Raw genomic sequence first — 27,101 nt, 5'->3', positions numbered from 1 at the left:
TTGCTAAACATATTTTTAAATAACACACATTATTTATTAATGTTATTGCATTGCAGTTGTTTCTTTGGTTGTCACGAACTCTAGGTCAAGGATTGCTTATATATCATACTTAGATTGGTGTTATAAGTTGGGGTGTTTCATCCAGTGATGGGAGATGACTCCGGATAACTTGGGTGAAATTCCACACCATCTCCTCCTGACACCTGCAGAAGCAGAGGAAGGGCAGACACTGCTTCCCTACAAAAGCCTGACCATACTCCACAGCAGCCCAGTCCCTCCCTCACAGCCCCACACCCATCAAGGACTCTCCGCTGATCTGCTCACAACAAACAGGAAATGTTAGCGTTTTAGGTCGAGCCTAGCGGAATGCGCTGCTCGCTCTGGGACACTGCTGTAGTAGAGTATGGGGGAGAAGCTGCACCCACTTTCCCCCATATTTTTCATTGGCTTGTGTTATTGTCTTTCATAAATGCTGCCTTCGGATTCATTAATAGGCTTGTTAGTCCCTCATTAGTAAGGCCCTGTCTTCATTTGTACCCTCCCAAGGCGACTGGCCCTTTTACTTCTGTTGTTACACAGGACCTGTTATTTAGTCTGTAAGCACCATTTACTTTATTGAGTTTCTCCTACTACAGGCTGGACATGCGCTGCTTCAGCTGAAACCGCTTGTGGTTTTTTTAAGCAGCACAGCCACCACCAATACCCCACCATCAACACCACCACCAATACTACCACCACCAATACTACCACCACCAATACCACTACCACCAATAACACCACCACAGGCAACTGCTTTCAATCACTTTAACCCAGGATTATCTTGTGTCTGTTTCAAACCCCCAAAGTAAAATTGATTTAGAGAAGATTCACAAATTAAGTCATGTGAATTCCAGGTAGCACATAATCAGGTTCTAATAGGCTGAAGATGACAACAGCTGTGCGTCATATCATCTGTACTAAAGCCACCTGATGGGTTGCTTTCAAAAGCCTGTTTTATTAACAACAACACCAACACCACCACCTATACCAACACCACCAATAACACTACCACCAATACCACCTCCACCAATACCATCACCACCAGTACCCCCACCACCAATACCACCACCATCAATACCACCACCATCAATACCATCACCTCCACAAATACCACAAATACCCCCACCAACACCACCACCATCAACACCACCAATACCACTACCACCACTACCACCACCACCACCAATACCACCAGTACCAATAGCACCACCACTACCACCACCACTACTGCCACCAATACCACTACCACCAATACCACCACCACCAATAACACCACCACCAATACTACCACCACCACCACCATCAATACCACCACCTCCACAACCACTAACACCATCAATACCACCATCACCATCAACACCAATATCACCACCACCAATACCACCACCAATACCACCACCATCAATAGCACCGCCTCCACCAATACCACCACCACCAGTGCAACCACCAATACCACCACCACCGCCAATACCACCACAACCACCAATACCACCACCAATACCACTACCACCACCAATATCACAGAGAGTGCGCAGGAACTGACCACGGCGGTGAAGGAGAGCAACCAGCTGATGGTAGCGCAGCAGGACGTCACCCGCAGACGCCACAGGCAGCTGCTCACACGGTTGTCAGCCTACACCCGTTCCAATCACCTGATCGGGAATGCCACATCCCAGCTCTTGCGAAGATCATTGGCCGTGCAAATCCAGATAGTCCAATGCTGTGCTGAATTAGCAAGGGCCCTGGTGCAGGTCACCAATGCTGTAGAGCACCAACAGGCAGCAGACCATAACAATGCAAGGGGGGGAGGATGATGCCAGCGAAGAGGCATCTAGCCTCAGCAGCCTGTCTGTGCCTGTACAAATAGACAGGAGGCGCAGTCCCCGGCCCAACACTGCATCCCGACAGAACCAACCTAACGTGGAGGGTGAGAGGCAACAGGGTGCGCGCGGCAGGAGGCGCTAGTTTCATGACATTTCCGGTGGCAACCATGCACACCAGCCCAGGCTACACAACCTTGGATGTTTAAAAGCCGTACCCCTATTTGTTGCTGATGGAAGCACATAAAGACTTTGTGAAATAAACAAAAGCTTTATTTTGACAACAAATCATCCTCATGTCAATCATTGATGTGGCTTGCATGAGTGCAGTGTTGTGTGAGGGGTATGGATGCACTAGAAATAGTTCTGTGTGATGTGCTGGGCGGCGCCTGTGACCTTCAGCAGGATTCTCCCCGTGTGCATGATGCACATGTGCAGGTCCTCACTACCAGACACCTCAACAGGTATCCTCCGCTTGGTGGCAATGTTGTGCAGCATGGCGCACACGGCCACGATGCGGCAGCAGATCTCGGTCCGGTATTTGAGGGCCCCGCCAGTCTTGTGGAGGATGCAGAATCTACTCTTTAACATGCCAAATGTTTGCTCAATCACATTTCTGGTGTGTATATGCGCACCATTGTACCTCCGTTCCTGTGGTGTTGCTGGGTTGAGGTATGGGGTGAGGAGGTATTCACGGAGGGCGTAGGCGCTGTCACCTGAAGGGAGGAGCAGAGGATCATTGCCTGTTATGCGCGACAACATGGTCTTAACATACTGTATGTGGGCATGTGTACTTACCTAGGAGATGTCCCTCGACAAATTCACCCCTGACCAAGTGGGTGTGTATGCCGCTGTGCCGGAAGATAAATGAATCATGCGTGCTCCCTGGGTATTGTGCCACAATGTCTGTAATGATGGTCTTCGCATTGCAGCCCTCCTGAATGTTGAGGGAGTGATATGACTTGCGGTTCTGGTACATGTATTCGGTCTCTGCGGGTGGACAGATGTCTATGCGGGTGCAGTAGATGCAGCCAATTACACGGGGGAAATGGGCAGTTTGTTAGAAGTCCTGCTTAGTTTGCATTAAGTCCTGTTGGGTTGTTGGGAAGGTGATGTTGTGATGAATCCGGCTCAGCATGGCGTCCAGGAAACTGTAGGCAGCGTGAAAGTGTACTCTGGGATACACCCCCTGCAACTGCAACTATCCCCTGGAAGCTGTCGGAGGCCAGGAGGTGAAGGCAGCACAGGACCTGGACGTGGGTGAGCACAGCATTGGTCCTCAGTGTTGGGTGCTGCATCAGGGGCTCAAGGTATGTGATGAGCTGCAGGATCATTGCCCCATTGAGCCTGTAATTGGAGTAGATCTCATCTTCAGTCTGTCCCAGTAGTGTAATTCGCAGCCGGTAGATGCATTCATGGATCCTGCGTCTGTTCTGGGCTGCAGCCTGGAGCCTCAGCCACCTTGCCACGATGTATAGACCTGCCATTGTGACTTTCCTCATGCTCCTAATGAGTATCCTTAAGTGTGTTTGATTTAGCCAATTTCAGGGGCGGAGCGTGTATTCTCCATTTAAGGGAAGGAACTAGGAATCGCTATAATTTGGTCCAGAAATATCGATCGGAATGATAGGTCCTGATCCCCAAAATTGCTCCACCAAACTCATTAAGAGGGCCTTCAGGACCAACAAAACATTGCACGTGATCTTGGCAGTATATAAATTCCTAGGGAACTGGTGGTCCCTGTGTATTTTTTAGTTAAACAGTTTTGAATATATTTTTATCTCTTATATGGACTTTATGTACAAATAAAAGCTTTCTAAATATATTTTTCATCTTCACAGCATCTGCCTTGATATATGTGTGATGAAGGAGCAAAGACCATCTAAAGGCATTCAGCCATGAGCGGATCACTACAAACCACAAGAAGTCCATTAGGCAGAACCGCCATGGCTGACTGGCCCTTCGACAGCCTAACTGATTGGTAGACAGGACAGTATGCTCCAGGCCCCCTTTGACATGACAGGGATTCTCTTTCCACTGTACTAGTGATATGGCAGCTACAGCCCACTAATTAAATTTGCCATCTCGAAACGGATCCGCAAAGATGTCACATGGTCCAGGACTTTTGCTGCTGAATTCTGTTTCCACCCAAGTTTCTGTGGCTCCCCCTCTGCTTTTTCTGTCCTAGAACAGTACCCTGTGCTTTCTACCTATACCTCATGTAAGATCATTCGAAAACATTTTTGGGCAGATTCACTAATATTTTCTTTTAATAGTTTGAAATCTATGCAACGTATGTTTAGCATTTGCTGCGATTTCCACATTTCAAAGGCTTCAAAAACATCCTCAGTGTTAAACATAGAAATGTCTCATGTGGTACCTTTTGATGCTTATTCTTGTGTTGTTTATTCTACTGTTGGTTCCCCAGCTCACTGTCCTCTCCACATCTTTCCATTACTAACCTAAATCACCTGGACAGCATCCTCGCTCTCCTTCCTGCAGACCACAGGGACCTGTTGTGTCAATGGACACTTGTTGCCTTTTTTTCTTTTGAAAGAAGTATATTTTGTCTTAACCCCATCTCCTCCTCTCCCACATCGCTCCCTCTGAAAATACTTTACCAGCATAACTGCTGTACTTTGACTGCATTTTCTGTGTTCCAAGCTGGTAACCTTATCATATTTATGCTCTTACATTATTGAGAATATTTGGATCTCTTTTAATGCAGTAACATGATGGTAATTCTTGTCCCTCTATTTTCTCCTACTGTTGCTTTTTATCCTCCACACTTCTGTTTCTTCATCTGCCACTTTTTATACATTTCTCATGAACTCCTGCAGTCTTTTTTCAATCTTCAAATGTTCTCTCACTCTTTCTTTTCATTTCACTCACCATCTCTTTGTAATGTTGACAGCCCTGAAGAAGGCCTCAGGTAGAACACAGTATTACACACTTGACCAGTAGAAACCTCCCCTTGTATAGTGTCTGCGAACCCAGGCATTAGGTTTGCAACCAATGAAAGCAACTGCACTTGAAGATGTGGTACTCACCAAATGAGTCTGTGCATCATAGACTCACAATAAATGACAGAGGCCAAGGCATGAAACTTTCTCCCAATAGGTGAAACTGTGCTTCATGATGTAAACCAAGTTTGACAATATGTCCCAAACAGTGAAACTGACATTTAGTGAATGGAATGTGCACCTGTCTCTTGTATATGTGCCTCATTTAGAGAGTAGGGTATGGTGGTTATCCCAACAGAAGCCACTGCTGGCTCAGCCCTCAGTAAAAGCCACTTAGTAGATCCACAACAGAAAGAAATTCCCCCTAGTAGTACTTGTTCAATGAGCCCTTTCGGCATTAGGCAAAAACAAAATGGGTGTCATTTTACTTACCTGTCCTCATGAAACTCTCCTGACACAAGTGCAACACTTCTCTTATGCCAGTGAATGTTAAAGAAAGTGCACACTATTTCTACTGGTCCATACCTTTCAAGTGTTCAAGCCAAGGCTTGTTTGTAGTCCTGGCAATACTGATTGCAACCAGGAATTAAGTGCTGTCTGGCCAGATTCACCAACACTAGACAAAAGGAATCACACAGTTGGTCCTCTACCAGCAAAGTGCAGTGCAATGTTCTTCAAAAAAAGGCTAATTTCTTTTAGAGCAAACATGTTCTCCTTAAATTATGGCTATAAATTAGGATTGACTGATTCCTCGATTAATTGAGTAAGGCATTTGGTAAGTGCCACATCATTACTGCAATGCACCTTCAAACAGTATGAATAACATTGAATGCTTTCCGCTTAGGACCGACTACAAATACATACCCTAACAACCAAACACAAGCATTAGATTGTATTTTAACACAAATACCTGAAGATGGTAGCTATATTAAAACACAACTCCATCTCTCATATATATCTCTCTGCTTCACTCCATATTTAAGCATAGCCACAATTTCACCACAACACATTTGGAGCACCCATTGAAACCTTGTGTATGCAATGCACAGAGGCAACCTATACATGTGCAGTTTATTAAGCATGTACAATAAAATAAATATCCTTTTACATAAAGGTGGTTTATTGTTGAATTGTTGTACTTGGCCCTTTCTGGTGGGTCATCCCCAGACTTTCTTTCCTTCACCCTCCTGTTTTCTGAACCCGTTTTTGTTAGCCATTAAGACTCTGAGCACTTTACCACTGGAAACCAGTGCAAAGGTGCATGTGCTCTCTCCTCTAAACCTGGTAGAATTGGCTTACACAGATTGACTTTACTTATAAGTCCCTAGTAAAGTGGTACTACATGTACCCAGGGCCTGCAAATTAAATGCGACTAGTGGGCCTGCAATACTTGTTGTGCCGCCCATTTAAGTAGCCTTGCAAACTTGTCTCATGCCTCCCATTGCAGCCCAGAGGGCAGGGTGCAGTGTATTTAAAAAGTAGGACATGTAATTGTAAGTTTTACATGTCTTGGTAGTGAAAAACTCTTACATTTGTTTTTCACTACTGCAAGACCTGCTTCTCCCATAGGGTAACATTGACGTTACATTTAACAAATGGGAACAGGTAAACATATCTTGTTTGGTGTCTTTGGAATTATAATGAAATATTCTCTTCTATGGTGAAGTATGATTTTTCATTACAATTTTGAAAATGCCACTTTTAGAAAGTTGTAATTTTCCTGCCTTAGCCATTTAGTGCCTGCAGCCTGTCTCTGGGTCACATGACTAGGTGTGGTTGGCAGTTGGTATTTTTGTATTCCTCCTACACAGCCACACAAAATAGAGAGCTTAGGTGTGCCTAGATGGGCTATCCCTGGCAAGATGGGAGGGCAGAGATAGGGACAGCACCATTTACACTTGAATATGCTGTGTCCTGCCTTCCCACAAAGGATTGCATTCCCCCTGTAGTTAGCCTGGAGCTAGGGCAGGGGATGCAGGAAACCTGAGAACTTCAAAGGGAATCCTCTAGAAGTTTCTCCCACTTCAAAAAAGTCACCAGGTATACACATTGGACCTCTTCAGTACACTACTGGACTTTTAGAAGACTCTGACAGAAAGAAGGATTGCTGTGCAGATGAAAGGACCACCACTCTGCTGGACTGTTGCACTAAAGGACTGCTGCCCGCTGCCCTCTTGTCTGGGTAAGAAGGACTGACCTGAAACCTGCACCCAGGACCACCACAGTTACTTAAAGGGCTCATCTCTTGTAACCAGCACCTGGACTTTGCAACTGTCAGTTCTACCCTGCCAAGTGGTGCCATCACAGTACTGGAGCCTTATAAGTGTGCCAGAAGGAACCCATCTGTGGATCCAGCAAAACCTATGAAACCCCTCTGATGCGTGATGCAATCATGAGCAGAAATAATGCATGGCCTCTGCTGTGAGGATTTTCCCAGTTTTTCGACCATGCAGCCCACAGCCTCATCAGAACTGTTTCTGCACAATGCATAACCAATGCAAGCCCTCGCATTGCAGGCCTATCATCGACAGCAGTCTCGAAAATGACGCAGGACTTTGCCTCGCATTGCAAGCCCTGCAGTCTCTTCAAGACAAGCAGGTGTATTATGCATCCTCAATGCAGGCCTTTGCATTGCAAGCTTCCATCACCGGTGGCCTCCGGAATAATGATGCAGAACCTCACTTTGCAGCATTGCAGCTCCCCAGAACCGACGCTGCATGATGCATCTCCGGCGTGGACATTGCATCGTCTCAGAGGCATGACACGTCGTCGATGCTGGACCTAGCAATGTTTCACAATCAGGATTTAAGCTACTCTTGTTCAGCAGGCTTAACTGGGCCCCTGTAGCGGGCCTGGGCTCCACTGCAATTGGACTGAACTTGTGACTTTGTCCCAGTCTGACGTGACCAGATATCGACAATTGACGCTTTGTGCTTTTTGGTGCTATTTTCACTTAAATCTTTAAAATGTAATATCTCTGGTTCTACTGATTAGAGTTTTGCTGTTTTGGTCATGTTTTATTTATTAAAACGTACTAAATTTAGCTAAATTGGTGTGGGATTTTTCTTGTGGTGTGAACCACTTTTTTACTAGTTGAAGTGTTGCACAAATACTTTATGCATTACCTCTGAGTTAAGCCTGACTGCTTCGTGCCAAGATACCAGAGAGTTGAGCACAGATTAATTTGGGGTTTCCTTGTGACTTCACCCTGACAAGGACTGTGGGTGATGCTTGAGTAGGGTTTTACCCTGGTCAAACAGTAACCCAATTTCTTACAGTTTGGTTATACACATGTAGGTCTCTGTATGTTAAAAAGTTCAAACTACAGTTTGCTGCAGCTCCCTTGATAGAATGCCTGAAGCCCAAACTCTTCCCACATAGCTCACTCTAAAACCTTGCACTCTACTAACCATGTACAATAAACAGAGTAGCTTCTTACACACAGTTGGTAGGAGTATGCCAAATCAGTTCTATATCAGTTACATCTATCTGCTTCACTCCAAACTTAAGTGCAAACACAAGTTTGCTACAATACATGATGTGCACCCCCATGACATCATGCCCAAACTCAAACTCTTCTGATATAGGCTGCTCGATAAACCCACACTTTAACAACCAAATGCAACCAACACAGTGTAGCTTCTAACTTAACCTCGAAGCTCTTGGAACCTTTGTGAGGTGTATTTGAATCTGTGCAAGAACAGAAGGAAGAGATTTTTGTATTTTGACCACTAGCCATTAGAATACCTGGGAGCCCGATGGATCCTTCTTTTGCGAACGATGGTTACAAGAGAGATGCGGAAGAACAAATGATGCAATTAGCTGATTATTTTACAAACCTCTGACAAATGTTTATGGGACTTTTATAAAAACTGCACAGTGGCAGATGCAAAGCTGCCTGAAAAGGGTGCAACTTGCTAAAGGCAGTCAATGGGAGTCTGCCAGATATGATGAGATTATGCAAGCATTTACTCATCCAAAATGAGGGGGGCAATGAGTTCTTAGTGACTAGAAGCAGCAATAGTAGGTATTTGAGAAGGTCCTACTAGACAGAGTTGAAGTAGTCCAGGTGGCAGAAAATAGTAGCCTGGATAGTTTGATGGAGCACAGATGGGATAAAGGGCACATTCTTTTGGGTAGGATCTTCAAGAGAAATTGACAGATGGAAGTGACCTTGTTGGTGTGGGGTTTTACAGTACACGTGAAATAAAAAAGGACACAAACACTATATGTTGGTTGAGATAAGATGGATGGCCTGATTCTGTAGGCCACACTCCTATGTCAGGATACTGGAGATATTGACAAGGATACAAACTTCATTCACATCAAAGGGGAACAGCTGTGGGATACAGAGCATCGACCTGACAATAAAACATAGGCCGTCCTTAAGTGTTGTTGGGAGGAGGAAATGTCTTCTCTCACGCTGATCACAGGTTGTGTGCTGTCCGCATATGATAAACAAATAAGATCAAAAGAACAAAGTTTGTTTAACAATTATGAGGAGCCTTTTTGGCACTGCAGAGGTTACCATTATAAAGGAAGACTGTGCAGGAGAAATAATCCCAATTTAGAAACATACATAGAGTACAGACTGCTTCCAATCAAGCCGGTTGCCTCTCCCTCCAATCTTTGCAAGAGGATCAAATATTAAGAAGAAAGAGATTGGAATGGATGGTTGCTACTTCTGACTTGCACTGGATTTGAACAGAGTTGGAAAGAAGTTCCACCTGGAGGTGCATCTATAGTCTGTTGAATCCCTCATACCCCATCCAAACACTGCTTCGCAGACGCTTACCTGTAGTGGGAGAACCACCAAGGCGACACAGATCATGATCACCACCAGAAGCTGTGACGGCCAGATCTTGGGTGTGACGTCTCCATAGCCAACGGTAGAGAAGGTGACGATGCAGAAGTACAAGGACTTGAAGAGGGAGAGGTTGTTGCCCGCTCTCTCCAGGTGCTGGATGCCACAAGTGCTGAAAAACACAATTACAAGCGCATTGTAAACATGGTGCTGGCTTGAATGGAGTAACTTTCTCAAGGTATAATTCCGACGTTCCTTACATCCCTACGTAATGAATTACCTTATATGACATTTTTTCAATACCTTAAACCTTTGTAGCCCCTCACCCCCAAATTGAAGACATCCTGCTCCATACTTTACACTGCAGAAACATTTCATCTTAATTTCAAGATTTGTATAATTGGATGCCAGAGTGACCTATTGTTTAGGAGTTATGAAGGCATTGACATATCAATGCACAGCATTGATTGCTAAATAGAAGATTTATTGGCAATGGAAGGAATTCAAGGGTTTCTAGGGGTGATTCGAAAAACATTTTTTAACTGTAGCACAAATTTCCCAGAGCCTGATTGGCAATTTCAGAACGTGAGAATTTAATAAGAGGAGATGTCAGAAAAAACTACAGAATTCCCCCCAAATGTACAGACATTCAGTATTCATAATTACAAACTAGGGCACGTCTAATTATTTGCCCCTTTCACATTTTACCAATAAAATGCTGGTGAAATGTGAGCAACTGCTCAAAAGAGGGAACATGTGTTCTTTAGGGTGTTGTAAACAATGATATTGGAGGTTATCACTCACTGGGAGCACAAACATCTCGATTTAGGAGAGAATAACACACCCAGCAAAGGCCCCACGCTGACATATTGGTATTTACTGTCTGCAGTCTTAATGTCCCAGAATCGGGGGCACTCAAATGAGACCCCTGGGAAGTGTCAGGAGAGTGGCCTTTATACTTGCTTTGAACCCCCCAAAAATTCATAACACTGTGGGTAATGAGAAATTCACAAAACGTGTCCTGCTTTTTCTTGCACATTTGTAATGCTCTTTAAATCCTCTGAAAATGTGAAACATTTGCAAATCAGTACCAATAAAAGGGTGTAAACCTGCAGGAGCATATTAACAAATTCCAATCCAGATTGACTCAGAGAGTTAACGTGGCACATTGAACATGCACCAACAGAAGAATCTCACTTAGTGGGGTGAGGAGCAAGGGAAATGGAAGGAATGTATGTGAAATCAGAAATATAAGATAATCTGCGAGCTGTAGTGTGCATAGGAAGAAACTGAGAATATGGTCTCATGAAACACGGTTTCAGTTGCCACTACCTCAACAGGCAGGTAAGAAAGCAATCCCAGAATGACCGGCAGTGCCTAATTTGTAACAAAATAAGTGCAAGGGCCCTCGTCAGGAAGCCACTTCAGCTTGCACCACCCGTTGCCCTACAAGTGTTGCCAATGACGAACCATCATAACAACTAACCACCACACTCCTAGAAGTGTGCCAGTTAAGGCTATTCCAGGCCCCCAGAGCTATAAGAATGGCTTGGGCACAGATATTAGTCATTTTAATGCATATTAAATCAATAAATAACTACTGTTCGGTTCATCTCTAAATTAGACAAACAGTGTCACCGTGTGGCAGACTGTCATAAGTGCTGGTGTTGACAATTAAGTGTCTGTGCTGAGCAACAGAAACCACTGGCTCAAAGTAAGCACCCTTTCCTAAACAGATGGAGAATAAGCACTGACAACGACAATAAGACCATCTTTAATGTGCTAACTCATCAAACACAGGTATGCACACCTTGTTATAATTTTTATGGAGCCAAAAAGGTTTAATACATTCTGATAATTTGGTTGGCTGCTTATACTATGCATATCAACCTTATGATTCAATATATTTTTAATTGGGCCTGAAATTGACTTATTAAATGAACATTTTGCACTATTAATAAAAACAGAGTTTATCAACATTTACAATAAGGGTGGGCGTAGTTCGCGAAGTAGCGCTACGCGAAGCTACGCGAAGTGCACTTCGCACTACGCAAACTTCACGTAGCACTACGCGAGCTGCGTAGTAGCATGTTCGCACTGTGCAAGATGTGTTTTCCATGATTGCACAGTGCGGACAAGCATCCGGCACTGTGCAATCATTGAAAATGGCATCTTGCACAGTGCGAGCTGTAGTTTTCTGCTGCTCGAGTAGATTATTACTCGAGCTGCAGCTTTCTCAACGCGAACTGGTAGTTTCTCATTGAGAGCGGTCGCGAGCATGCGCAACCACTCACAATGAGAAACCTTACCTCCCCGCGTTGAGAATCTCGCCGGGATGTCATTTTGCTTGCTCGCGGTCGCGAACATGACGTTCAGGACCGCGAACAAGCAAAAAATTAGCGCTGCACTACGCGTGTTCGCACTGTGCTACGTGCAGCTCGCGTAGTGCGAAGTTGCACAAACTTCGCAAACTCCGCGAGCGTAGCGTAGTGCTTCGCCCAGGGTTAATTTACAAATTAGTGCACTAGGAATGTCCTGTTTGTGCACCGATCTCTCTCTCTTTCTTGTTGCTAACTCTAATAATTGCCTAATTATGGAAACGCTCTCTACGCCGGCATCAACAAGTCCCTACTCCACAAACTCCAGACAATACAGAACACCGCAGCCAGACTCGTCCTCGGCATCCCCCAGCACGAACACATCAGCCAACACCTACAGAGGCTCCACTGGCTCCCCGTGGAGAACAGTCACTTTCAAAATCCTCACTCACACCTACAAATGCCTACACAACAACGGACCCAAATACCTCAACAATAGAATAAACTTCCAAGTACCCAAAAGAAACCTCCGATCTGCCAACCTCGCACTAGCTGAAACCCTGCACATCCATAGAGCCAGAGCAGGCGGAAGATCATCCTCTCACATTTCAGCCTAAACCTGGAACGAGCTACCAGCAGACATCAGACGCACCCCCCTCCGTGAACACCTTCAGGAAGACCCTCAAGACCTGGCTCTTTGGCTGAACGGACATGCGGACCCCCCCTCCCCAGTGCCTTGAGACCCTCACAGGTGAGAAGCATGCTTACAATACCCTGATTGAGTTTTCAGATCTCAAATCATTGTAGTTATCTTGATTTTAAATTACTGCTGATGAGCCTGTTTAAGTGGCCATTTTTGGCGTCAAAGATGCATTTGTTCATAGCCACATCTCTTACACCATAGTCCAGTAGCATACATTTTTTTTATTGTATTTTAACAACTAATAAAACCTATTTTGCTTTGTAATTATCTACAAAAGACAAATCTTGTACTTTGAGTTCAAATAGAAACATAGGATTTGTTTATGACTAGGCAAATGCCTTTGGACAACAGGAATGAAGTCTGACTGCACCTCTATCACGTGATGACAAAGTGGCTGTTCTTTAATCGGTGTCTTTAATATAAAAAACCTGAGTTCAACGGATAAAAAACTGGCAACCACCCCCGGCATCTCAATTCATGCTCCAGGGTTACCTAATACTCATTCATCTATACTAATCTATACTAATAAAATAAAGAGAGAGCCCAAACCTTTGAGGCGGGTAATCTCAGGAACCACAGCACCAATTACAACACCCAATACAGCCTTGGAAAGGGCAGTTGCAGCAGAAGGACATAGGCTATGCAGACGCCCACCATATACATTTAAAAGGTAAAAGAACAGTGCCAGCAAAGTAGTCCCTTGTGGGCGTGTCTGCGTTGTGCTGTGGGCGTGTGCTGGGGGCGTGACAAACGCTGAGGGCGTGTGGTACATTCCACCCTTCATGCCATGTCTCATATCGTGTGCTAATCCCACCCTGCTCCCTTTAAATACCCTTGCACCCCATAATCATAACCCACCCTTACTCCTTAAAATACCCCAACACCCTTAAACACTAACCCATCTTAACCCTATAAATATACCCTGTACCCCAAAACCCAAACCTATCCCTAAACCCTAAAAATACCCCTGTACCCCAAAACCCAAACCTAGCCCTGAAACCTAAAAATACCCCTGTACCTCAAAACCCAAACCTACCCCTGAACCCTAAAAATACCCCTGTACCCCAAAACCCAAACCTACCCCTGAACCCTAAAAATACCCCTGTACCCCAAAACCCAAACCTAGCCCTGAACCCTAAAAATAACCCTGTATCCCAAAATCCAAACCTACCCCTGAACCCTAAAATACCCCTGTACCCCAAAATCCAAACCTAGCCCTGAACCCTAAAAATACCCCTGTACCCCAAAACCCAAACCTAGCCCTGAACCCTTAAAATACCCCTGTACCCCAAAACCCAAATCTACCCCTGAACCCTAAAAATACCACTATACCCCAAAACCCAAACCTAGCCCTGAACCCTAAAAATTCCCCTGTACCCCAAAACCCATACATATCCCTAAACCCTAAAACTACCCCTGTACCCCATAACCCAAAACTATAGCTGAACCCTTAAAATACCCAAACACCCCAAAACATATACGCCTATACCCATACTTACCTTATCCAAACATAAAAAAACATGCTTTTACCATTCATGCATTTACATGAATTTCGTTGTAAATGTATGCATGGTAAAAGCATATAAAATGTAATGCCATGCGTTATAATGGCATTGCGGAGTCATGGTACTTTTGTAATGAAAGTATGTGGAGTGATGGCATGCGGAAAGAAAGTTGCGGAATAATGGGTGTTTACCCTCCCCGGTAAGTACATTGGTGGCACGGCGGCCCACATCTCCAGCATCATACTCATATTTTTTCACCACCCATTTGAAAAATGCACAGGTCTCTCTCATTGATGGCCAGCACCGACATACACTTTTAAACACACCTCCCGCCACAAGTTCTAGAATTGCGAACTTTAGAGCTGGGGAGCTACGTTCGAATCTCGGCATCAGCTCAACATCCTGTGATTCCAGGCAAATCGCTTTGCCTCCCCGTGCCTACCACAAATGAATGTGTTCTTCTGTAATGTAAATTGTGCTCATGCCATGTTGTCGAGTTCGCGCTATATAATATTGCAAGGAAAAATAAAGTAGGGAAACTCGAGTTCACACACTACTGAACGCGCACTCTTAAGTGCATCAGCAGTGCACTGTGAATCGGAGCGTTTCACAGGCCTGTCACAGATAAGAAATGCTATCAAAACAAAATCCTACAAAACAATATACTACTGGCCGGCAGCAATTCATACCCGGACAACGTCGGGACGGGCTGCTAGTATTCATTATAAATTGGTAAAGCCCTGCAAATAATGCAAACTCCTGCAACAGCCTGCCACCGGATCTCTCATCCCTCTTAAAAGTGCAGGCAGGTTGCCACCTCCACAGTGAAACATGGAGCGGCTGCTTCAACGCTGCTCCATATTTCACTTCATTGCACTTCCCCGAGAGCCATACAAGTTCGCGTCTGCCCTGGGGGCAGAGCATTCAATCTAATATGGTGCACTCTCCTTGTTAGCGCACCTTTTGAGACGTGCGCCCACCACTAACTAGGAAAATGTGCCACAATGTATAATACGGCCCCAGGTGGTAAAGTTCTCTCTGATGTTATCAACAGATCTGATCATGATAAGTGCAGCCTCACTGGTATCAAATACAAAATGTTAGTAATGATAACAACTGTTACTTCAGTGCTGAGAAAAGGACAGACAACAGCCCTATATAATTACTATTCTGTGGAAGCATCATAGGAAGGTGGTGATGCACCTACAGAGGCTCACAGATGTAGACGATAGAAGGGCCCTCTGCACCCTAATCATGGCTCTCTACTACTTCCCATGGTGGGTTCTGGGGATATCTTTCTTTCTTGCATTGGGGACCATGGGGTTTAATTTATAAAGCAAGTGGTGCATGGGGCCGGAGTTTTTATTAGGAACCCGCCACAGGTGTTGCCAAACATAAGGAATGGTGAATATAAAGAAAGCATAGTTTGGATTTCACCTTGTGAATGTCATTCCTCCACAATACACTTCCTGTCTCTTTTACTGAGCTTTACAGGTTCTTTTATACCTGTTTTCTCTCTTTGACAGTAATATTCTATCTTTTGCTTCCTCTTTTATTATCGCATTTCTGTCTTTCTCTCTCTCTCTCTCTCTTGTGCTGGGTCAAAGTGTGAAGATGACAAATAAATGTCAGTTCACAACAAGCATTTGCAATGCAATAGGTCTCGCATTAGTTAAGTTTGAGCTATTGGTATTGTAAATGACACATTTTTTATTTATGTGTTAGTTTTGAAAATAGCGAAATTAATAGCTTTGTCATTTACAATGCCAATAGTTTTAACTTTCGCAAATGTGACACCTTAGCATTTGTAATGCAATATGTGTTGTATTTACGTGACTTAGATGTATTGATATTACAAATAACAATGGCTTTTATTTTTTTTTTAATTAATACTTAAATAAAAGTTATTGTTATTTATAATGGCATTAGCTTAAAGTTTTGTAAATAACTTTTGTGAAGATTATGTTCAGTGTATTTTATTGTGACGAAAATCCAAGAACAGAAGAGAAATATTAACATCTTTTTTGTGACATGTGTAATAAAGCTTGAAACATTGAGAGAACATATTTGAACCAGTTGTTGTTGAATGGTTGCACAGATTGATGCTGTGGTGGCGCTGAGTGATGCGGTGGCGTTCAGTGATGCTGTGGTAGCGCATAGTGATGTTGTGTTGCCCCTGAGTGATGCTGTGGTGGTGCTGAGTGATTCTGTGGTGATGCGATAGAGTGAGTGCAATAGATAGATAGAGTGAGTGCAATAGATAGATAGAGTGAGAGCGATAGATAACAGTGAGGGCGCTAGATAAGAGTGAGGGCGATAGATAAGAGTGAGGGCGATAGATAAGAGTGAGGGCGATAGATAAGAGTGAGGGCGATAGATAAGAGTGAGGGCGATAGATTAGAGTGAGGCTGATAGACAGATAGAGTGAGGCTGATAGACAGATAGAGTGAGGCTGATAGACAGATAGAGTGAGGCTGATAGACAGATAGAGTGAGGCTGATAGACAGATAGAGTGAGGCTGATAGACAGATAGAGTGAGGGCGATAGACAGATAGAGTGAGGGCGATAGACAGATAGAGTGAGGGCGATAGACAGATAGAGTGGGGGCGATAGATAGAGTGGGGGCGATAGATAGAGTGGGGGCAATAGATAGATAATGTGAGGGTGATAGATAGAGTGAGGGCAATAGATAGAGTGAGAGTGACAGATAGATAGATAGATAGATAGATAGATAGATAGATAGATAGATAGATAGATAGATAGATAGATAGATAGATAGATAGATAGATAGATAGATAGATAGATAGATAGATAGATAGATAGATAGATAGATAGATAGAGTGAGGGCGATAGACAGAGTGAGGGCGATAGATAGATAGAGTGAGGACGATAGATAGAGTGAGGGCGATAGATAGAGTGAGGGCGATAGATAGAGTGAGGGCGATAGATAGAGTGAGGGCGATAGATAAGAGTGAGGGCAATAGATAGATAGAGTGAGGGCAATAGATAGAGTGAGGGCGATAAGATTTCTTAAGTTACTAGTGCAGAGGAGAAGCTGTACTGCCTCGATGATTATTAGGCACAGGGATTTGTCCAGCTTAGTGACACTAAGGAAGGATGAAAGGCTGAGCCAGTAGATTCCTTTAAGGTTGCAAGCTGAGCTCTGCAGTATGCGCATTAACCCGCTGATATACATTACCAGCAGCTGAAGGAATTCAGTTTCAGGCAGCCCACAATGTTCCAGCCCCTGAGCGTCAGAGTGCATTCTTAACTCTCTCCTGTATGTGCATTGCAGCACCTGTTTCTAAGTATTAAAAAAAGTACTTAAGGGAAAGAGAAAACAAGGTGTCTGGCGCCATCTGGAGGTCTGTCTACACGACCATCCCACTACCCACAACAAAACAGACAGCATGTCATAAAAGATTATCTTTAACAATCCGGACCATACTACTGCAGAAAAACCTGTACAGCCAGGACCTTGCCTGATCCTAGCATGTCTGATGCATAGGACCCCCACCCTGAGGCCTATGAAACAAACCATATAATTACAATACTCATAACCAAAGAGTAAATGTTTAACACACGCTGTTAATTATCCAATCTAAAAACATACCAACTAACAGGGTAACACTCACGTGCAACTTGTACAATAGTTTAAAATCTGTCTGCAATGTTGCTACACTCGCAATAAACTAATTCAGCGGACGACTATTTGTAAACTTAACTAGGTTAAATCTAGCACTTGGCCTCTAGGGAGGAGCGAGCAACCTACCCATTCACAAAGCACTTCAGCGGCCCATCAGCCATAGAAAGCGTTTTACAAAAAGGCCGTATCATAAACGATTAAACCATGCCTGTAACCTGCTTTTTCAGTGAACTAATAGAACTTTTCAGGGGACCTGAGTTCATTCAGAGGGAGCAGAATTCTGTAATAACGTCACTTTGTAATCATAAATCGTATTACCAGGCATCCTGTGTGTGTTGTGTGTGCAAGAAATTAATCAGTGATGCCACAGGCCATGGCGCCAAGTAACCCGAGAGCAAACATGTGTCACGTGAGTGGATGCCTGTCATCAGCTGTGGCCCAGCACCACACTGGCACGAAATACAGCACGCAGGCCTAGAATTCGGCATGGCCTCTTTTGAGAATCACTATGCATCCAATCAGCGATGCTAAGAGGTACCTATGATTAAAGTCACAGGAAAGCCGCTTTGGCATGCCGGGGAAAAGCCCTATGAAGTTAAACTCACACTTTGTTTTGCTTTTTGCAGTTTTATATAGCACGAACTCGACCTGAAGGTGTTGCTAGGCACCGGGAGATTATGTGACTTGCTCAGAACCACAGGATGTGGAGTCGAAGACGAGGCTCGAACCCGGTAACCCAGCTCCAAGGTCGGCAGCTCCGGCCGTTATGCCACATCCAGTTTTTTTACTGCAGCGTCCACGCACACATTACAAGAAGCAACTAACTTCATGTACAAAACGCACATTGTATTTGGGAACGTGTGGGCTGGCGCCTTCGGCATTTTCAATAGCACATATCCACATCTCCATGGTGTACTCTGCTCATTTGTTAAGTATCCGTGGCTCTGCTAAGCAACTTCAAGCACACAAATCCCCCGCCCCACCAGCTGGGTAAATGTGCCACATTCTATCCCATAGTCAGTGTGGGAGATATTTTGGCACGGGAATGCCCGACGCGGCGGGGTCCTTCATCATTGGCTAGGTCTGAGGTGAAGGAAACCCCTCTAAGCCGCTGCTCCTTTGTCTCAGTGTTGTTCTTGCCAGCCGCCTATCCTCTTTCTATCTCATCTTTCTTTCCAGGCAGGGTGAGTGGCGCGCGCAGTCCCCAGAGAGCAATTAAACCCGCCCTCCCGGGGACTCCTTTTCAGAGCGGGGTGGGAAGGGGCACGAGGGGCTGGGGAGGGTAGTGAGGGGACATTAGTCATTCTGGCATTGGGGGATGCGCGCCTCCTGCCCTCCTCGATAGTGCAGGCCTAAGCTAAAGGGCGAAGACAGCCAACACCGAGTAGACGAAAGGACAGCAGATCGAGTGCAGCGACAAGAGCCCGGTGAGGTAAGGGGGGTGTGTGTGCATGCGGTGTGCGTGTGTGCATGCGTGTGTGTGGGTGCGTGTGTGCATGCGTGAGTGTGGGTGTGTGCGCGCGCGATTGAGAGAGGCTGACTTGCTGGGAATGTGGAACAGGAGATGTGCACGGCGCAGGGCTGGACGTGCCCGCCCACGAGGTGAAATCGCCGAGGGAAAGCGCGTGCCCATTCCCTGTCCAGCATTCCCGGCAAGTCGGCAACAATAGGTCTTTCGCTATGCGAGACCTAAAAAATAAGTGGTTTATTCAGAGCTGAACGGAAATGGTTCATATGCCAAGAAATTACCAATTTCCAATCAGCGCAACTCTCTGCTCCCCCACTTTAGGTTAAGAGGTGGAAAGACCCTCTCAACTAGACATTCTCCCTTTGGACTGGTGTATAAATAAGCTCCATAATTAGGGTGGGACTTAGGACACCTTGTGGAACCTTATTTTCCTTTCGACATCCATTATGCACAGCCTGGCCGTACTTGTGAATAGTTTACAGTTTCCTGTGAAGTATGGGTTTCATCATCATAATGACAACACCCAGTTCCCAAAGAACTCTACAGGGCTTTTAATTTATATGGGGATTATACAGCATATTTATCACCTTCGATGCTCATGACGAGCTCAGCTCGTCATGAGGTATACTTCTTGTGTGCTCATGACGAGCTGAGCTCATCATGAGCACACCCATTTTCATTAGGGCCCAGCACAGGAGAAGGATACCATCAGCAGCGATGGTGTTAAATACATTTAGGCGACACAGTTACCTAAATTATGAGGCAAAGAAACTACATGATGCCGTGAATTTTCTGTAAGCATTATTTTCATTCATTTTAGCTAGAATTTGTTTTGTGAAATCTGCAAATTATGAGGAAAATTATGTGGCAAATGTAAATCCACAATTTTGTAGTAAATTCTGTAGTAAATGGTGCATCTGCAGAATTGTATAAATCCCTCACCATTGCCCATTGTTATATTCATGGAGGGTGGAAACTAACACCTATACATTCTAAGTACAAGTGTTCGTTGGTAACTGCACTTTGAAGTAAATAGCTTTCTAAAGCGAAATGCCCCCAAATAAACACGTAATATAAACATATGTAACAGATGACCGTGTAATATGGTCCTATATTGCCATCTTTGGGTTCTGGTGACAGTAATGCTAGATCTATACCCAGAAAGTGTGCTTGTGATTTGGTGTAAATCTGTTCAGTAGTTTTTGAGAAATTAAGATTCAAAATGTATGTATATTTCACAACTCTGTACTTTTGCAGAGGATTTACACCTAATCTGCGATTTAACGAGTTCAAACTACACCATCTGATCTTGAGGTTCTGGCCACCATTTTAGAACTCCTGGACTCGATCTCTGTGTCTTAGAGAAAAAAAACGTATCAGTAGGCAGGGTAGGGGTTCAAGATTCCAAAAACCACAGATCCATCAAAATGGCCAGCGAGGACCCCGTGTGACTTATGGGAATAGGGGATCCATGAAATCGCAAAAACAAAAAAAGGCACTGCAACCAACACGTCAAAGGTGTGTACAGCACAGGGTCGGTATAGTAAGGTATGGTAATAATCTATTACTTAACATTACAAAGCCGTCGAAATTCACTGAAAAAATCAGTTCAAAGTGACATTTTTCTAAGTATGGTAATATCTTCCTTCATATAAAAAAAGACTTATTCACTGAAAAAAGAAAAAGGTTAAAGTAGCGTTAGAGTTAGGTGAAAATGTCTGTTAAAAAGTTTTCAACTATAAACACCACAGAAATTCAACAGTTATAGTTAAATGAATAAACTATAACACGCGTCCTCATTATGCACTGCTTATTAGCTCACATACTACATCTCTTGTGACCCGTTGTATGACATCACAAATAACATCAGTGATACAATCTGAAATGACACAATTGATGACAACAGTGTGCAAGGCAGGGGGACGAATAAGGTCGCTGACCAAGGTGGGCAGCAATTTAACAGGGTTTTCAAATTCAAATAACAAATCCAGAATGGGTAGGTAGTACCAACATTAAGCTACAGAAGTGTGAAAATGTGCATCATTCATGACTCAGTAATTTAAGGGGAAACACAACTTGAGATAAGGCAGCAGAATTTTAAAACCCCCTTCCTCCCAGGATAACTGTTTGGACCACCGATTTTCTGACAGGCCTGGCCCAGACACAATACATGAGGTACAATTGTTGTTGCTGGGTGAATCACTCCACGTTCTTCTCTATCTGATAGCAGACATGTCATATGGGTGTAACCTACTGTGCGTGCACGAGTTAAATTCCAAAGTAACAGGCGGTAACTAAAGCAAAGCCGCTGAGAGATAGCAGGCTTTGCACCTTATGTACTTATAGATTTACATATAGATGCATTCCACTGACGTAAAAGTAGATTCCTGTCTGAATCTCGCATTTTTGTGCCAGAGCTATATTTGGGTAGATGACATTTGTACTGCGATTATTAAACATCAGCAAAAATGTATTTTGGCACAGCACTAAAATGTGGCCAAGATACTAACCTGCAAGTAATTACATTTGTATTCCGTTGTATGGTATTAAATAGCTTATGCACTCCCTTGGAACACTTTAAATTAACCCTGTCAAGTTCGGACAGGCCACATTTTTCACATATGGACAGAACAGTACTCTCAAGTTCTGTAAGTAAAAAGAATGTAGAAATAAATATTTATTTGGTAAAGGAGGGGAGCCTGAATGATCTGCGCTACGAAGACCAACACTTTTTTGTCTTATAGGCAGGTCAGGTCATGTCATGGGGACAAATTCAGGAATAAAATAAACCGTGTTATTCATTGTTTGGTAGAGGGCTGCACAACAAATCTAGAAATTCCCTGCCGCCTCCACCAAAAACTGACTCGACCTTACCTTTTCAGTTCAATCTCAGGAGAAGCTGTGGGTGATGAAAAAGACAAGACATTAAACAAAAGCAAAAGAGTTCTGAACTAAAACCAATCAAGTGGAGGGTAAAAAGAAAATATTCTAAAGAAGAACGTCAAACATTTTCGTTTGCTGACCTTCGGTAGTCACTACCACAGCAATACGGGCATAGCATATTTCCACGAGGGTTGCCACTTAGGCAACACTATGACAGGTTAATGTGTATTTTTCTAGAATAGCAAGTAAAAACAAGACGTCAGCGTTTAGTTGCGTCGGCCGCGAAATGGATCCAAAAAAACCAAGCTGGAGGCAGCTCGGGCGCAGCACGTCTTCCGGAGACGTGCGCGTTCACAGAGCACAATCGGCTCGAGCACAGGCCAATAGCCGCTCGTGCACAGCTCTGTACTCCCTTAGCTGTGAGCACGGTGACTATAATACTCGCTGCGGCAGCGCTTCGCGCTGCTAACGGCAGCGAGCCCTAAAAATGAGTGCTGGTGCCCAGAACCCAGAACCACCTGCACAAATTAAGCACTGCCCATAGTACTCATGCTACGCCACTACTCCAGGGTGAGGATGAGTGAGTTTGTGATATGCGAGGAGTGTACATAAGGGGCAGTAGTTCCACTATGAGGCAGTGCTTTGTGGGATTAGAGTGAGGGTATCGCTCTGAGGCTCGCTGTCAGGAAAAGATCCCTGTTTAAACTCTTCTGCTTAATCATAAATCTCTTGCAAAAAGAACAATTGATGAACAGAATGCTGAACTGTTAGACCTGGCATCCTTGGCGTGGTTTCCCCCTGTCTTTTTACCTCTACCTCCTGTATTTTTGATGCTGTGCTGGATTTTGTTTTTGCTGGTTTAGATGCTTTGGGCACTTTGCCACTGCTGTTCAGTGTCAAAGTGCGAGTGCTCCCTGTGTAAATTGTTATTGTAAGTGGTTGTCCATGATTGGCATATTTGTGTTACCAAGAAGTCCCTAGTGAAGTGAACTAAGTGGGCCAGTGCTGGTGATTCAAATGCTACTAGTGGGCCTGCAGCACTGATTGTGCCACCCACACGAGTAGCCCTAAAATGGTGTCTCAGGCCTGCCACCGCAGTGCCTGTGTGCAGTCTGTGAGCTGCCATGTCCTCCTGGCCAGTGTCCCCACTGACCAGGCCTAACCCTTCCCTTTCTGTGCACATTGGACACCCCTATGGAAGGCCCAAGGTACCCCCATGGGCAGAGTGAAGTGTATGTGAAAGGTAGAGCACGTACTTGTGCATGTGACATGCTCTGGTAGTGAATTACAGCCATTTTCATTTTTCACTATTGTAAGGCTATCTTGCTCCATAGGCTATCATGGGGAATGCTGGCTACAGTGGCTACCAGCATATCTTCCCATAGGAGCAAGATAGGACATAAAAGTCTGGTATCCCTGAACTCAGAATTTAATAACACATCTTTTAGGAAAGGTTGTTTTTAAATCCTGTGTTTGAGAAGAACACTTTTAGAAAGTGGCTGTTCTCTTGTCTGACCTTTCTGTGTGCCTTGGCCTGTTTGTGAATTGACTGTCTGGTTTGAGAGTGACAGAGGCTGGGGAGCCCCCATGAGGCTGGCTGAGTCAGCCCTAGGCTGAATGACTGCATCTTCATCTTGAGTGGTGGGAGGGGATAGCAACTGGGCCAGAATAGGGGTGTGCTTGCCTTCCACAATGCTGGCTCCACCTCCTGCTGGGCGGCTGACGACCCTGCCCCTCACTCTGAAAGGAAAGGAGAAGCCAGGAAAACAAAGTGCTCAAGGAACACCCAGAACTGGTTCAGACCGGGCTCAGAGCCCTCCAGCAGAAAGGGAACAAAGACTTTTAGGGGTATAAGTACAGGACCCCTGACTACAGAAAATTAGATCATCCTGGAAACAAGAAGGAACCTCTGCCAAGGAGAAAGCTGGTAGACTGAAGAAGAAGGACTGCTCTGCTGTGTGATGCTGGACTGACCTGCAGTTGCTTTGCTGCCTAGGAGAGGGGAAGGACTTTGTTGTTGCTTTGTTTCCTTACTTGAAGGAATCTCCAAGGGCCTGTTGTGATCTGGCTCCCTGTTTTGAAATCCCTGGAACAAAAGGACTTCACCCCCAGCTTTCCTGAGCTCTGCTGAGAGAGCTCTGTCTTTCCTAGAGTGCTTGGGCCAGTTGTGGTGCCTCTGGATGTTGTACCTGTGTTGGGAAGCTGGAAACCAAGATTTGAGAGACTTTGCTACAGAAAATGTATTGCATCGCTCGATTGCGGAGCGCATCACTGTCAGTGCGAGGAAATTCCCACCGCCGTCACACCCTTCGCTAGCGGGAAAAATATCATTGCTGCGAGTATCGTCGCAGAGCCTGTCATCACTGGGTGAGACCGTCGCACCGCCGGTTTGCGAGCTGTTTCACGTCGCTGCGAACATCGTCGCAGAGCCATCGCTTTGAGGGGCCACGAGAGGAGAAGATCGTCACTAAGCCCCAGAGATCGTCGCATCGGGCCTTTGCGAGGGAAAACTTCCTACGGAACCTACGCACCGGAATCCATACAAGTCATCGCCTTCCTTCCCATACAGACCATACAGACCGGATTCGTCGCAACCCGTCCGCTGCTGCAGCGGGGCTGTCACTAACGCCTCCCCAGGGTCTCAGGAGTAACGCATCGCTTGTTTTCTATCGCTACAGCTTCTGTGCTTGGAACTTTTTATCGTAAACAAAGGTACTGTGGCTCAAACATGACGCAACTGTGGATCATTTTATCGCTAACCTTAAGAACATATTGCAACCATATTCTTGAACTGTGTATGTTGGAATTTTGTCATTATGGTCTTGTGTAGTTTAGATTAAATACCTTTATTTTTCTAAATTGTTGTGGAGTCAGTTTGTGGTGTTTTCACTGTGTTACTGTGAGTGTTGGTACAAATACTTTACACATTGCCTTTGGTAAAGCCCTGAATGCTCGTGCCAAGCTACCAAGGGGGTGAGCAGAGGTTATCTAAAGAGTGGTTCCTCCTTACCCTGACTAGAAGCAAGGGTCCCTATTTGGACAGTGGTACCTACCTCTGCCAACTAGAGACCCCCAGTTCTAACATGAACAATGTCAAACGTTCACCCCAGTACAAAGATCTGGGCCTAAGTCAATCTGTTTTTTTGTGCTTATTTTGGTTGGGGTGGCTTAATGAGCAAAAGAACAATAGATTTAACCCAGATTTGTTGAATTGGGGGGTGAATGTTTGATTTAATCAGCATTCTGTCCTTCAATTGCTGCTGTTGTACTTTTCGCCCTAAGTGGGATGGGTATGCCTAGATGTGGGTCCCTTGCTTGCTGTGTGACTGGATTTAAGCTAGCCTGGTTGATGAGAGGTGAACCCGGACACTGGTCCGAGGATGCTTGTTTCCAGTCCAGTGAGGACCTGGCTTGGCAGTTCGGGCTGGACTGTTCCCACTAGGAACAGGGTCAAGATGGGTTTGCATATGGCTGGGTCCAAACTGGTGTGGCGTAGTGAGCAAAAGAAGGATGGATTTAACCCAGATCTCTTTGGGGGGGAGGGGGGGGTGAATGTTTGATTTACTCAGCATTCTGCCGACAATTTGCTCCTGTAGCACTTTTCGCACTAAGTGGAATGGGCATGCTCAGACGTCGGTCCCTTGTTCGCTGTGCCACTGGATTCAAGCTAGCCTGGCTGTCGAGGGGTGCAACCCTGAAACCAGTCCCAGAATGCTTTGTTCCTGTCCAGTGAAGACTCAGCTTGGCAGTTTGGGCTGGACTGTTACCATTAGGAGCAGGATCAAGACTGATTTGCATATGGCTGGGTCCAAACTGGGGTGGGATGGTGAGCAAAAGATCAATGGATTTAACCCTGATCTCTGGTGAATATATGATTTTCTCAGTATTCTGTCCATCATTTGTTGCTGTAGCACTCTTCACCCTAAGTGGGATGGGTATTCCCAGTCGTGGGTCTCTTGCTCGCGGTGCTACTGGATTTAAGCTAGTCCGGCTGATGATGGGTTTAATCCAGATCTCTGGACTGAGGGGTGAATGTTTGATTTGATCATTTGTTGCTGTAGTACTCATAAATCTCTGGCAGGTAATGGTCCAGTATTTCCATGAGATAAACTTACTTACTACTGCCCTAGTAGAAACCTGACATCTAAAGACAAACTGCTGTGCCCCGCTATGTCCCTGCCGGCGATCAATCGTTTTCATAGCTAGCCCCTTACCACTAGAACAGCCTTCCTTTACACATTTGCTCCTGTGCTGACTTCATAAGTTTAAAAAACAACTTGACTCTGTTATGCGCCGAGGTACTCCTTCAGGAGTGAGCCAATGCGCTAAACTAAATTCTCTTAACATAACATACCAGAGGTGTCGTGATGTTACGAGAAACCAAAAGAAGAGCAAAAGTGACATTACCGAGCCTTTTACTATCCTGATGACATCACAGGAAGTGATATTAATCGACCTTTTTACTAATAAGTGGCCTCTGCATCTGTTTTATACATCCTTAACAGAACGCCCAGAATGGCAGCATGTTGGTAAGCAGCGATTGTCACCAAGTATAAAGAAAAAAGAACCAGCATCAGATACTAGCAAAAGAAAGGAAGGGAACATCCTTTACAATGCAACTTTTACCACGCAGTGCCTTTACCACGCAACTTTTACAACGCAAACCATTACAACGCATTACGCTGGGGGCGCTCTAGGATAGGGAATACGTTTAATTTACTATCCAACACCTTCCCTAGTGTCCACGGGGACTGGAGTTGGAATAGTAAATTAAACTATTCACTATCCAGCACCCCAAAGCGCTATGCGTTGTAAAGGTTTTCGTTGTAAAAACGCGTTGTAAAGGCATGCATGGTAAAAGCATGCGTTGTAATGTCATACATCCGAAAGGAAATGTGTCTCGACCTGCCCGGGGGTTAAAAGTGGCGCTTTCCAATGCTCCCGCTATAGGA

General features: G+C 44.8%; 1 protein-coding gene across 1 annotated transcript in view; it reads right to left on the bottom strand.

Annotated features, from left to right (window-relative positions):
- The window catches only part of KCNT1 (potassium sodium-activated channel subfamily T member 1), a 1,005,890-nt gene that overhangs the window by 408,044 nt on the left and 570,745 nt on the right, over nucleotides 1-27,101 (bottom strand). The window contains exon 10 of the mRNA XM_086920997.1: nucleotides 9,618-9,798. Coding sequence (XP_086777123.1) covers nucleotides 9,618-9,798 — 181 coding nt within the window. The remainder of the gene's footprint in view (nucleotides 1-9,617; nucleotides 9,799-27,101) is intronic.

This window comes from Lissotriton vulgaris, chromosome 5, assembly GCF_964263255.1.
Source record: "Lissotriton vulgaris chromosome 5, aLisVul1.2, whole genome shotgun sequence".
In the NCBI taxonomy this organism is placed as follows: Eukaryota; Metazoa; Chordata; class Amphibia; order Caudata; family Salamandridae; genus Lissotriton; species Lissotriton vulgaris.
The sequence above is the reverse complement of the archived record's forward strand: the minus strand, read 5'-3'. Positions and strand labels throughout refer to the sequence as shown.